The sequence below is a fragment of the Telmatherina bonti genome (genome assembly GCF_933228915.1).
Source record: "Telmatherina bonti genome assembly, chromosome: 18".
Lineage (NCBI taxonomy): Eukaryota > Metazoa > Chordata > Actinopteri > Atheriniformes > Telmatherinidae > Telmatherina > Telmatherina bonti.
In genome coordinates, this window is record NC_136616.1 from 26,494,578 (window position 1) to 26,507,667 (window position 13,090).

The 13,090-nt window shown below is 38.3% G+C and overlaps 3 protein-coding genes across 3 annotated transcripts in view; 1 reads left to right on the forward strand and 2 right to left on the reverse strand.

The window, feature by feature from the left end:
• Positions 1–1,856: 1,856 nt before the first annotated feature.
• On the reverse strand, positions 1,857–5,763 carry LOC306769240 (uncharacterized protein; the record flags this gene model as incomplete). Its single annotated transcript, XM_079257806.1, has 9 exons — positions 1,857–1,870; positions 1,948–2,141; positions 2,219–2,324; positions 3,447–3,578; positions 3,687–3,755; positions 3,843–4,008; positions 4,118–4,168; positions 4,282–4,416; positions 5,758–5,763. 9 exons carry the CDS (start codon positions 5,761–5,763, stop codon positions 1,857–1,859), a joined length of 873 nt encoding a protein of 290 aa, XP_079113932.1.
• Positions 5,764–7,563: 1,800 nt separating this feature from the next.
• On the reverse strand, positions 7,564–10,181 carry nagk (N-acetylglucosamine kinase). The gene is made up of 10 exons (XM_079257965.1): positions 10,151–10,181; positions 9,696–9,780; positions 9,499–9,597; positions 9,272–9,413; positions 8,776–8,886; positions 8,573–8,685; positions 8,403–8,490; positions 8,208–8,305; positions 8,044–8,122; positions 7,564–7,948 (listed from the first exon to the last, which is right to left on the reverse strand). Exons 1-10 carry the CDS (start codon positions 10,177–10,179, stop codon positions 7,746–7,748), a joined length of 1,047 nt encoding a protein of 348 aa, XP_079114091.1. The 5' UTR covers positions 10,180–10,181; the 3' UTR covers positions 7,564–7,745.
• Positions 10,182–12,473: 2,292 nt separating this feature from the next.
• Positions 12,474–13,090, forward strand: part of dok1b (docking protein 1b) — an 11,582-nt gene continuing 10,965 nt past the window's right edge. Inside the window, exon 1 of the mRNA XM_079257376.1 lies at positions 12,474–12,840. Within this exon, the coding sequence (XP_079113502.1) occupies positions 12,784–12,840 (57 nt within the window). The 5' untranslated portion in view covers positions 12,474–12,783. The remainder of the gene's footprint in view (positions 12,841–13,090) is intronic.

Sequence of the window (13,090 nt, forward strand, 5' to 3'; positions counted from 1 at the left end):
ATTTCTGCCATAAGACTTTGAATCCTGATTGATCTTACCGTAAATATACATTCCCACAAAGTGATGGTCCATTTGAGATGACAAATTAAGCTTTATTTAGTACAGTGTGAATGTGAATTGCAGTTGTGCTTGACAAAGAGTTGTGAACAATAATCTCTTGATAATTATGAGACATTTGTTTCAGTTCAATGGGCTCGTCTTTTTACATTGTGTAAAGCACCTTCGCCAACCTTGTTTTGAATGTGTTAAGAGTAAAAAAACCTTAAGGTTAATGATCACGAGTCCATCTTATTAAACATGTCTTTTGAATGAATGAATGAATGAAAAATACTTTATTAATCCCCAAAGGGAAATTCAATATTGTAGTAGATAATTAATTTGAGGAGGTCTTGTTCTGGAGGCTGATGGCTGCTGGCAGGAATGTTTCAGTCTTGCATCAGACCTGAAGAAGCCTCTCACTGAACACACTTTGTTTTTCATCATTATGTTGTGGAGAGTGTGTGAAGAATCCTCCATCTTCATCAGCTTGTGCAACATTCTTCTTTGGACAATCAGCTCCAGCGGCTCCAGAGTTACTCCAAGCACAGAACCAGCTTTCTTGATCAGTTTGTTGATTCTCTTCAAGTCTCTGGTTCTGATGCTACTACCCCAGCGGATGCTGCAAAGCAGACTGCACTCTCCACAACAGACTTATAGAAGATGTGCAACATCTTTGTGCAGACGTTAAACCATCTCAGCTTCCTTAAGAAGTACAGTCTGCTCTGACCTTTCTTATAGATGTAGTCAGTGTTGCATTTCCAGTCCAGTTTGTTGTCCAACTGAACTCCAAAATACTTGTATTCCTCCACCACCTCCACCTCCTCTCCCAGGATGGAAACAGTGCTTTGTTTATTCTTGTTCCTCTTGAAGTCAACAATCATCTCTTGTTTTGCTGGTATTTAATATGAGATGATTGTCACCACACCATTTAACAAACTGACTGACCAGTTCTCTGTACTCTGCTTCTTGTCCATCCCTGATACACCCCACAACTGCAGAGTCATCAGAGTATTTCTGCAGATGACAGGACTCAGAGTTGTACTGGAAGTCTGAGGTGTACAGTGTGCAGAGGAATGGTGAGAGTACAGTTCCTTGTGGTGCACCAGTGCTGCTGACCTCCATCTCAGACACACAACCTTTCAGTCTCACAAACTGGGGTCTGTTTGTGAGGTAGTCATAGATCCAAATCCATAGATTTTGGTTTAATGTTATGCACAAATAGAGGGAGGAATATTCTAATTCCTGTAGTTAATTGGGGAACATTGTTTAAAAAAAAAAATCAATGATTGATTTTTCTGTCCCAACATTCTTGGCCTGAAAAGCTAAATTGATTTATATAAACAAATTAAATGAAACTGATGAAAAATTGATGGTTGCAATGTAAGATGACAAAACCTAGAAATAATGTTCATTTTGTTTTCTGTTATAGCTTCTCTTGTAGTGTACAAAGATTAGATTAGGAAAAGCAAAAAAGCAACAAAACCACTGTGTAATTACAGATTAAAGAAACCAACTAAAAGTTTGCATATTTAAGGTACAAGAAACTTCTCTGTGTTATGACTACAGATTCTGACTCCTTTAGTGAGATAACTGTGAAGCCCAGACGAAGGCCTTGGCTACTACCTTGGAAACATTGGTGACTTTTGTTCCTGCATAGACTTTGTTTGTACTGCTGCGTAGAACTCGAAACTTATGTTTGTCATGTCAAACACAAAAGACAAACAACTTGGTTTTTTTTTCAGCTGTGTATTGAGATAAGGGTTAAAGGATGAAGATTCCTGTGACAAGGACAAAAGCGATGATAAATCTACTGAATCTTAGGCCTGGCTCACTGGGTGGAGATAAACAAGAAAAAAGCAAAGATATATGAGACCATTAAAAACACACACACACAGAGGCTTTGCTGACCTTGCCACCTCTTCTTTACCTTAGCAGAATAGCTGGCTTGGTACTCTGTGAGCGGCACCTTCCTGATGGACGCCGTGGAGCAGTTAGTCGGCTGTGCACAAGCCAGAGGCCAGACGCTGCTCTGACCGATGTGATGAGGGATGGTTTGCATCTCGGAGCAGAAGCCAGCAGGACGCTCAATTTCTTGTGTACAGCTGATGACAACAGGAATGAAAAAACAGTGTTTGAAAATAATATACAGAAGACTTCTCAGTGTGTTTGTGTGACTTACTGACTGCACCGCTTGGAGAGAGGCTGAAGGACACAGCTGCCCTGCAGTCCAAAGACAGGGCTCAAGAAGTCCCACAAGTGGGTGCTGTTTTCCCCATTTCCACCATCTAGTTGGACACAAAGTTCAATTATTAAAATACTACATTTGGGTTTGTGGCATTTCAATCCGTTTGAAACTGTTAATATATTTGCATATGTTGAAGGACGACCTATCACCCCTCTTTATACCATGGTCAGGGATAATTCTAATGCCAACTGGATTATTTTCGTATGTACACACAAATAGTTCGGCAAGTTAAATCACTGTAATATCACTCCATAATGGGTGTCACCGTAGCAACACAGTAATCAACTGATTCAGATCAGATGGGTTTTGACAGGTGAAAGAAAAATGTGCTGTAGATTGACAGCAACAGTAGAGGCCAACATGATATAATGCCTATACTTTAGCAAAATAAGTAAATTTTGTTTAAAAAAAAAAATTGGTTTACTGTTTGAGACCATGGTAAATAAGTGGATTAAACTACTGATCCGTGCATTACACTGTTTTAATGCACGCTGCTGCAATAAGGTGGTGTTTCAGTCGTGCAGTAAAACTGTAATGCATGGCTCATTGTTTAATCCTTACATATACTGGTGACTTGAATGAATAATAAGGCACGTTTTTTATTTGTTAAATCTAAGTAAAATATGTCAGAGGGGCATGAGATCTGTTTTTAAGCATTAATTTGAAGTATCATCTACTTCATAAGTCAAAACTGCTGTTAAATCACAGCAAGCATGAGGATATAATTATTTCCTGACATTGCTTTCTCTTTAAGAAAACAAAAAGAACTGGGAATGCACAGTTCAAGTTGTAAAACAGTACACCATATTATTAATAGAAGCTGTGATGTCAGAACTCAGACACATCCAGGATTTCACATTATGAATGCTCTTATGTTCACACAGTGGCCAGCTGTGGTCTAGTCTGTTTTCATTGAGTTTTACTTGCTCATCGGTATGATGCTAAAGCACGTCTGCTCTTTTCATCATCTACTGTTCACTGACAATTATCTGCTCACATATTTTCCAGATTCATAATTGAATCAGTTTACCCAATTATTCTCACTCATGTGCACTTATTAACTTAAGTAAATAAGTAAATGCTACTTCCCTAGCTTCACTTTGATGGATGGTTTTAGGGTGCAGCATGGAACAAATGAATGTGTCAAAGAATGCAGCTTCACCTGTGTTATAAATCATTGTGATATGGGAAGGTGAGGCCAGTGGAAGGTTGAGTGATTTGACTTCTCTGAACAGAGATTTGTGGAAATCTTCACAGCAGGTCGGACCAAGACAGGGTGACAAGACAATCACACCTGAAAGTGAAGACATTTTGAATGGGATGGAAAATATTCAGGTATGTGTTGAATCAACAGAAAATATCTGCATCAGGGACTTGAGCTTTTTTTTTCTCAGTACTTTACCTTCCTCATAGTGAATATCCGTCTTCCATTGTGGTTCATTTGTTGACTCCTGCTCCTTCAACTTGTTTGCTGTCAGCAAAAGAAAAAAAGTCCAGCATTTCCACATCTTCTAGCTTCATCATGCACCTGCATCAGCCTCAGTGTGGTGCTACTGACCTCTATCTTCCTCGCCGAATGAAAGCATGCTCTCCCTAGCAACTCTTGCTTCCTGTGTTCCGGCTTCTTTCAGGGTAGAGCCAACATTCCCAACAGCCTTGGAAAAGGGTGGAGTTGGGATGCCAAATGAGTGCATGAAGGCCGGGAAAAGGGAACTAAAGGAAGACTGGAAGACATAGTACAGTGACAGGGCTGTACTGCTGCTGGTAACAGAAACTATACTCATAAAAATAAATAGATTTTACTGAGATTGTACATAAATTGTGTTGTTTAACCTGGGATCTCACAGCTGAGCCATACGTGCTGTTTGTTGTCTTGTAGAGGTGCTGAAAAGGTACAGTTTAGGTTTCACTGTTAGCCTACAAAACACTACAACCTGTAAAGAAAAATGAATGTATCATTAAAACGATTGGCCTAAAGATCAAGTAATCCATCCAACCTGCAGTGGGCTGACAAGTGAAGGGACAGGCTTAGCCTTAGCTCTGGCCTTCAGCAGGGGCTGGTATTCATTTATTGGTTTAAAGTCATCTCTGTAGGTGGTGGTAAAGCTCCCCAAAGGAGTCAGTCCTTCAGCCTGAGAGGACAAAACAGAGATTTGTGAAAAGGTTACTGTGAGTGAATGGTCAAACATAAAATTCAGATTTTAAAGCCTATTAAAAATGCTTTGCAGAGGATTATTTATTATCATCAATTTAAGAAAAAAAACACTTTGAAAAATTTGAATTTGAAAAAATAAATACCACAATAAACTATATCACTGTGTATCATACTATTGTATACATTATATCACCAGTTTATTACAACTAATGAAATGTTAACATGGTCTATTATTTCCACTGTAACATCCATTTATGTGAGTAAAAAAAAAAAAGAGCATATTCTCCTGTAATACTAACAGTAGACGTGCCTTGCACATATACAATTAACTCATGGTTGATCTTAAGTAATTCACGAGAAAATTTCTATCAAGGTCATGGAACATCACAGTGGAGGTAGACATGTGCATATGACAGTTGTTACAAAGTGAAAGGCAGATTAGATCCTGGAGAAGCTGCCTGTCAATCAAACAGGACAAACAGAGACAATCTATCAATCAATCAGTGCTCATGCTGACTCCTAGACAGCTCCTAGAAACAACACCTAACCTAACATGCTTGAAGCCAGTTTACCCAGAGAACCCACTATTCTATAAACCTTTTTATTATTATTATTATTATTATTAATAATTTTTTTTTACCCTTAAAAATAAAACAAGATGAAATGAGAAACAAAATTTTGTAAAAGTAAAAACTTCTCTCTTCTTGAGGCTAGTGCTAAGACTAGCCTTTCAGCTAGCAACGTCACTAAAAGTTTGGATATTTTATCTTTTTTCCTTTTAAGGAAAAGGTAAAATTATAAATTTACCAACAAAATGACAATGAAAGTTGGTTATACATTCACAGCTCTGGATATATAGACAGCTTCCATGAATTATTATATTAATAAATTTGTTTCTATGGCAACGGTTTACCCTGTCCTTGACATGCCAGACACACCGTGTACAGTCAAGGGTTTGTTTTGTGCTGCCCCCGTGTGGTCAAACATGGGTAGCACATGATTCAAAACACCAATCAATCAATCAATCAATCAATCAATCAATCGATCAATCAATCAATCAAAGATTTGTGTATAACGTACTCATCTTAATTTGATTGAACTTTTGGATATTTATCCCTCCCCACTCAACTAATTCTTTTTCCTTCATTGCCTGCTTTAATTGAATTTAAATTAAAAACACAATAACAACAGATCAAGCCATGGATGCATAATTCAATGAAAGTTGTATAAAACTGTACAAAATAGTGTATTTACCCGAAAATGTGCAGACTGAAACATGTTGTTTATGACTCCTCCTTGGCACAGAAAAGCTACTCACCAGCATCTCTGTGTGAGAGCCACTGGAATATTATTGATACTGTTTACAATTAAATTCATTTCTAAACAGCAGGAAAACACTTACCTGTATTCTACTGCTGCTATACATACAGCTTCTGCATTCTTGGCTTTATTATATATGTATAACAGCCTGCCTCTTCTCTCCTCGTTGGATTGTAATTTAATATAAATCCCCAAAGTTAATCATCTTACAGAGAGTAATCCATAATTCAGTCATTCATTTTCTATACTATGTTTACATTTAAGGGTCACCAGTGAGAGGCAGGGTCCATCCTGAACAGGTCGCTAGTCCATTGCAGCACCAACACAAAGAGACAAACCACCATTCATGTTCACACTCACTCCTAGGGAGAGTGAGTTTGAGGGAGAGTAACCAATTAACCTAACATGCATGTCTTTGGATCCAATCCATCCAGTCTAATCCAACTTTATTTATAGAGCACTTTAAAACAACACTGTTGACCGAAGTGCTGTACACAATCAGAGGCTCAACAACAGAACAAAAAAAAAAAGGTGCAAAAACAATAAGATTATTAGTCACAGTAACACACTATTTAACAAAAACATTAAAAGGAGTCAACAACTCAAGCCATGTTAAAAGCCAGTGAAAAGAAGGTGACTCTTAAGAGCAGATCTAAAAGCAGAAAGAGACCCAGCCTGTCTAAGGTGCAGTGGCAGTGAATTCCATAGTTTCGGACCAACAACTAAAAAGGAGCGGTCCCCCCCCTGGATTTCAACTTGCTTTTTGGGACAACCAGCAGGGAGTGATCTGCCGACCTCAGAGAGCGAGCAGGAGTGTAGGACTGAAGCAAGTCGGACAGATACTGTAGGGCAAGACCATGTTGACATTTAAAAACAAACAAAAGAGTTTTAAAACCAATACGGAACGACACAGGTAACCAATGCAAAGACTTTAAAACCGGAGTGACGTGTTCCTGTTGGTACAAATTAAAAACCGAGCTGCAGATTGTAGTAGGAAGCTGGAGTAACCAGAGAGAACCCACACATGCCTGCAAACTTCACATTAAAAGGTCACAGTTCAAACCCCTCCCCAACTGAGGCTGAAACCAGCACCTTCCCGCGGTGAGGCCAGGTTACCAACCACCACACCACAGTGCAACCCATAAGTCATCATATTTACAGCAAATATGTCTGGCTAATAAGACCATGACTCAAGACCATGACTCAATAATACACACGCTGCACAAAATCAGATACCAGAAAATGTTGTGCCGACTACAGATAGTGTTTAAGATGTGCTTCTCGTCAATACTTTGCAGTAAAGAACTGAAGGCAGTGTGATTTGCTTTTCAGTTTAAGTCTGTTCCTTTTCATTTCCCTTAACTTCTGGATGTTTGGGGAATTCTTCCTGCTCCATCATTTGCTGCACTGTCGAATTCCTTTACTCTCCATTCAGCCTCCTTCACCCAGATCCTCCTCCTCACCACCTCATCCCAGACATACCTTTTAAACTTTAATTATGGACATCATTCTGCTATATTACTTCAGCTCCAAATCTAATTCCCAAAATGAATTTAGCACCGAACATCACTTACAAGTGCTGTTCTTCACATCCAAAGGTCTCTCTGGACCTTATTGAGCTGTGATACCTGGGTGCATAACATTCTGTGAGCTTTGGAATCACTGCCTAACTTGATCTAAAGTGTCGAGGGGTCAAAGATAAGACATTATTCTGCAAACAGTTTCTGCAAAATCACCAGAAACTTTTATTATAAATCACAAGAGTTCAAAAGTGTAAAAAAATGTTTTGACAGTATTGTGAAATTCAAAGTAGTCACCAAGCAGCCATTAAAAACCACTGAGATCTGGAATGCGTTGATTGTCTCGCTTGGCATCTGAAATGAAATCGTGTGCAACACCATTTTTACAGCATCATTATGACAGTTATAATCATTACATTGGGAGTTATGGAACCAAATAATTCCAAACTGGTATCGTTTTCCATTTTCACTGGCTACCATTGAAGGTGTGTTGATAGAAGACTTTTGCATTTGCTGCATAATCCAAACTTAAAGTAGCCCCTAAACTCTGAGCCCCGAGACCGGCGCCTCCGAGGGCTGAAGACTGCTTCAACATCAGGAGGCTGTAGCCATGAAAATGGCCCTTGAACTTCTCAGATGAGGCTGCCTTATCGAGGATCTCTGTGAACCCTGGAGAGAGACAGAAATTATCCAGATTTATACTTTTGTATTTCAGGATAAATGCGAGGGAGAAAGCAGGTAATGTTTTATGATGAGACGCTGACCTGGTTTTAAGAGAGACCAGCTCTTCCACACAGAGCCCACACACAGAATGGGAAGGCCGAGGTCACCTTTTAATAAAGACTGAGATGGAAAAAAGAAAAGAAATGTTTGTTTCCAGTGTCTATAAGCACTTTTATAAACGCATCAGAGAGCATGTGTGTGTTACCTCCTGTACTGCAGGCAAAACTGCTTCCACATGTTTAGCCAGGACACTCCCCGCCTGCGCGAAGACGTACTTACAGAGAGCATCTCCGGCTTCTGCACCTTTGCAAGTGCAGTAAACACAACTTGTACTTGCACTGTTAACTGTCTTTAAACAAAAAAAACAGAGAAGAAAGGCAGGAAGTGACTTTCTTCCTACCTTCAGCCAGCTTTTTGCAAAAACCAGCAAAGAAGGACTTCCTGAAGTTTGTATAGAGATGTGGCAGCATCCCCATCAGATCTGACACCTGAAATGAGTCAGAGCTTTTCACCCTGACTGACACTCGATGCGTACTATTGTAATGCGAGCTGGAATCAGTGCAATCGAACCTGGAAATATTCCTCCATGGCTTTTCTCACATGTGTAATGTCATGGGGAGGAGCAACCAGATTGTCTCTGGCGTCAAACACAGTTTTCACGGCCAAATGAGCCGTCCAAAACGCTGGGATGTAGAAATGTAAAGACTTAAGAGTTTGTCTTACAACATTATTAAGCTATACATTATTCATTCGCAGCATATCACTATAGTTACCCGATCCTTCATCGCCCATCATATGACCCCAGCCCCCACAGCCAATCTGAGAGCCATCAGGGTGGACTAACTTGCAGTTGGAACCGGTCCCTGATATTAGAACAACACCTCCTAAAGAAGAAGACGGTCACAGATAATGACAGTGACTTGGGTCATTAAGCCATAAAATGTAGTAAGATGCATGAACAATGGTGTCACTCTCAAAGACACACCTTAGAGGGTAAAGTTTCATCCCATATCATCTAACTATACCTGTCAGTGAGCTGCTTTCAAAAGTGTAGATTAAGTTCATTCATATCCTGTGAAATGTTTACAACGTAAACAATCTGCTGTAATATCAGTACTTAACTACACATAACAGGTTCTTTGATAAAAGTCTTGGATTTGTGTGTTAATTATGTTTTTAAGAGCTAACTGATTGTAAAAACACACACATGCTGCAAAGCTTTGAGCCAAGAATTGAGCTCATCACAAAGACAGAGAAATGACAGATTACCCCGATCACTGGCTGTTGCCATGGCACCGATGGCATCAGTGGTGATGAAGTAGTGTTCGCTGAGACTGGGGAATCGTTCACTCATGAGAGCGATCAGTTTGTCGATGGCATCCTTCTGTTCGCCTCCACTCAGAGACATGCCCTTCAAACACAAACACAAATCAGCATTTAGGCTTGGCATCAATTTACAAAGAAAGAAACAGCATAAGACAGATAGTTTGGCTGACCAGGGAGTGAATTGGTGTGTTTGGATTCAGCCCTGCCTGGATCTTGGCTCTCTGGACCATGTCGTTGATGGTTTCAATACATTTGTCCACTCCAATTAACTGAGTAACACACAAAGACCGAAAGATCTTAAGAGGACAGTGGACAACTTTTGTTTTATTTGATCCACAGGGCCTTCATCACCGCTGCTACTGCTCACCCAGTGGTTGGTGCATGGCCCCACAGCCTCTGCCAGGATTTTCCCATCTCCTGACAGCAACACTGCTTTAGAGTGGGTCCCTCCACTGGATGAAGGGTGAGAGAAACACACTTTATTTTAGGAAAATCTATTTACTTGGCTGAGATATTTGGCAGTAAGATTATAACTACAGAAAATAACACATTGAATGAAACTTTTAACTTAATGTTTCCCTTAAATTATTTATTTTGAATAAATGCGGTTAGTTTTAGTGACAGTACAGATGGGCTTGGCGAGAAATGATCACGAGATACAGGCGCAAAGCTTCCGCCTCGGTTAAGTCTCAGTTTAGTTTCAGCCTCTGAATGACAACCACATAAACACCTACATATATCAAACATATACATTAAAACTTACAGATTTGTCATAAAAATAACCTTGGACAAATGTTGTATCGTGTTTTAATTTGTTCTTACCCCTCTATTCCTCCGAACACCGATGCCATGTTTCAGTTCCTGTTTTGATCAGCTCAGATCTCGCGAGAACTGAAGCGAAGCGACAACCTGCAGTTCCGTATATTTACCCTGTAGATGGCGTTGTGTTTCCTTATTTTTTTTATTTATTTATTATTTATTAATTTATTTGACATAAATTATATAAAGATTTGATATGACTGTTTCAAATTTCATGACTCTTTGAAGTCTTTTTTTTTTTTTTTTTTTTAACTTAGATGCTGTGACATAGTCTATCCAGTGAATTTACAAATTATCCCAATAAAATTAAGGGGCTTAATTGTGTTTTTCCTTTTTATAAATAAAAGTTTATATATATATATATATATATATATATATATATATATATATATATATATATATATATATATATATATATATATATATATATATACATACGTGTGTGTGTGTGTGCGTATCCCAAAAGAATCGACAAACCGACACCAACGGTATTTGAATATGGATTTATGTTTATACTCTGCTATGCATTTTTCCTAGTCATAATGATATTCATACTTAAATTAAAAGCAGGACGATGTGACAACACTGTCCACTTTCTTTGTAAGTTTGTCAAAATTTATGGTATTACATGTACATGATTAGAAGTCGATTTACACATATGTATCATGCTTTTATTCATCATGCTTTTAAATCTACAACAACCTTCACATTATGATCTTTTTTAAAAACTGAGTAATCAACAGCATGGCAGGAAAGGTTGGTTTTGCAGTGTACCCAGATGTTCATAAAGCTAAATTGCAATTAAAATAACTCTGCAAAAAGTTGAAGGATTTCTCGTCCTGTGAGAAAACAGATGCCTGCAAAAAAATCATTTGTGACTTGATTTATTGGTTTAAAAGTCCATATGCAATGTAAAAAAAAAACAACATAAAGTGAGATTTAGCACCACTTTGGGTTGAAAGTAGAGAAACCACAGTTATATTGTGATCTAACAGGAGGCATCTGCAACACATTAAATTGGTTGGCAGCTTTACTTTACAACACAAGCTGCACAACTCAAAGGTCTTGTAATAATTCTGATCTAAAAGTGCACTTAAACAGAAAGTCTGCAGAACCGTGGAAGTGCTTGTATTTATTTTCACAATTAAAAAAGAAAAAAGAAAACACATTTTTGTGTTCTTAATGCATATCCTTTGTGGCATCCTGTTTGCATAAATCCGATGTGCAATAATAATAATAATAATACATTAAAAAAATATATTCATTAATTCGTTATCCAACCCTCTTAGTCCGATCAAGGGTCGCGGGGAAGCTGAAATCCATCCCAGCAGCCTCTGGGCCAGAGGCGAAGTACACTCTGGACAGGTCGCCAGTCTTTCGCAGGGCCTCAAAAATATATCTATATGCACATATATGACAGTATGCATTTCCTTGTAAATTGTGCAAAAAAGTCCAGTTGTGTGAGCTGTAATCAAGAGAAGTTACACAAGACTGAGGGGGAGGTGGGAGGAGGAAAGTCGAGGAGCGGCTGAGATCACTCACCACGCGCCGCTCACTCCTCCTGCACGAAGAGAAATTGGTCAAGCTAACTGCAGCTACCACCGCACCGGAAGTAAATTTAGATTTCAAGGTAAGCAGGTTAACGTCCACAAATGTAACTTTAACTTTAAGTTTACTCATTTAAAAGCAAGTTTAAACCACCAAGGTAATTATCATTTACAGTTTTATTAGCTGTTCCTTGAGTGGAACATAGGAGGCCACGATTTTGAGACTAAATGTTTTCCCTAAGCTCCTAAGTAGATGTAGGAAAAATCCAACAACTGATATAATGCTTTGAAGAAAATCTGTGTTAATCAAACGCAGTTTATCCAGGCCCATTTCCAATAAAATAAAAGTAAATAAAATAATAATAATAATAATAATAATAATAATAATAATAATAATTATTATTATCAATAAATTTACTTTTATTTTATTGGAAATAGGCCTGGAAATTAATCTTCAGATATATTTTAATTTCAGATGACAGTTTAGCTTTCACATCCTTCACTTTGTTGTCTTTAAGCACAATAATAATAATAATAATAATAATAATAATAATAATAATAATAATAATAATTATGATGATGATTATTCTTATTATTAGATAAAAAATATCTCAAGATTAATTTTGTTTTATTGCAGGTGTCACACTTGAACTCCGAGTCATTAATGACGATGAAATTAGCTTTTATTATGAACCCATTATCCGGAAGTGCAGTGTTAGGCGTTGAACAAGACTTTATACAATCCATCTCGTACAGGAGGAGTGAGAGGATGTAGATAGACGACCCACCGAAAACATTTAGGACCTTATTTAACTTTGTCGGAACCACTTGGCCCTTCGTTTGGATTTTCCTTTTCCCACCATGACACCCTTACTTCTGCACCTTCCTTACAAGAAAAGCGTTTTCACGACTGAGGAGCGGAAGTGAGAAAAAGGGAAGTTGTTGGTGGGTTAAGAGAGAGAGAGAGAGAGAGAGAGAGAGAGAGAGAGAGAGACAACAATTTAACCAATAGAAAGTGATTTTCTTCGGGCAAGTTCAAGTTGGATTTCATCCTTTCTGGAGGACACTTTGCTTCGGTGTTTTGGGGGGATGGACACCCAAGTTAAGGAGGGACAACTTCATGTGCAACACCAAAAGTTTGGGAAGGTAAGTCACCAGACAAGACGTGTGTTTCATTGGTGATAGATTGACATTAATGGCAGAAGAAAACACAGAAGTTACCCGAAAATAACTGTCGAGGATGGTTTTAATACAAATAGAGGGATCAACTCGTAAGTAAGGGCAAACAAGTCTATAAAAAGCAATAAAGTTAAAAAAAAAGAAAAAAAAGAAAAAGATACAATGTAAAAAATAGCAACTGAAGCAGCATCATGTTAGATAGATAGATAGATACATA

What these genes read in the sequence shown, in the direction of transcription:
- nagk (XM_079257965.1), bottom strand. Translation starts at nt 10,179, where the DNA reads ATGGCATCGGTGTTCGGAGGAATAGAGGG. An exon ending in GTGTTCGGAGGAATAGAGGG is followed by an intron (nt 9,781 to 10,150) that starts GTAAGAACAAAT and finishes CCCTTCATCCAG; the next exon opens with TGGAGGGACCCACTCTAAAG. An exon ending in CTGGTCTCTCTTAAAACCAG is followed by an intron (nt 7,949 to 8,043) that starts GTCAGCGTCTCA and finishes GTCTCTCTCCAG; the next exon opens with GGTTCACAGAGATCCTCGAT.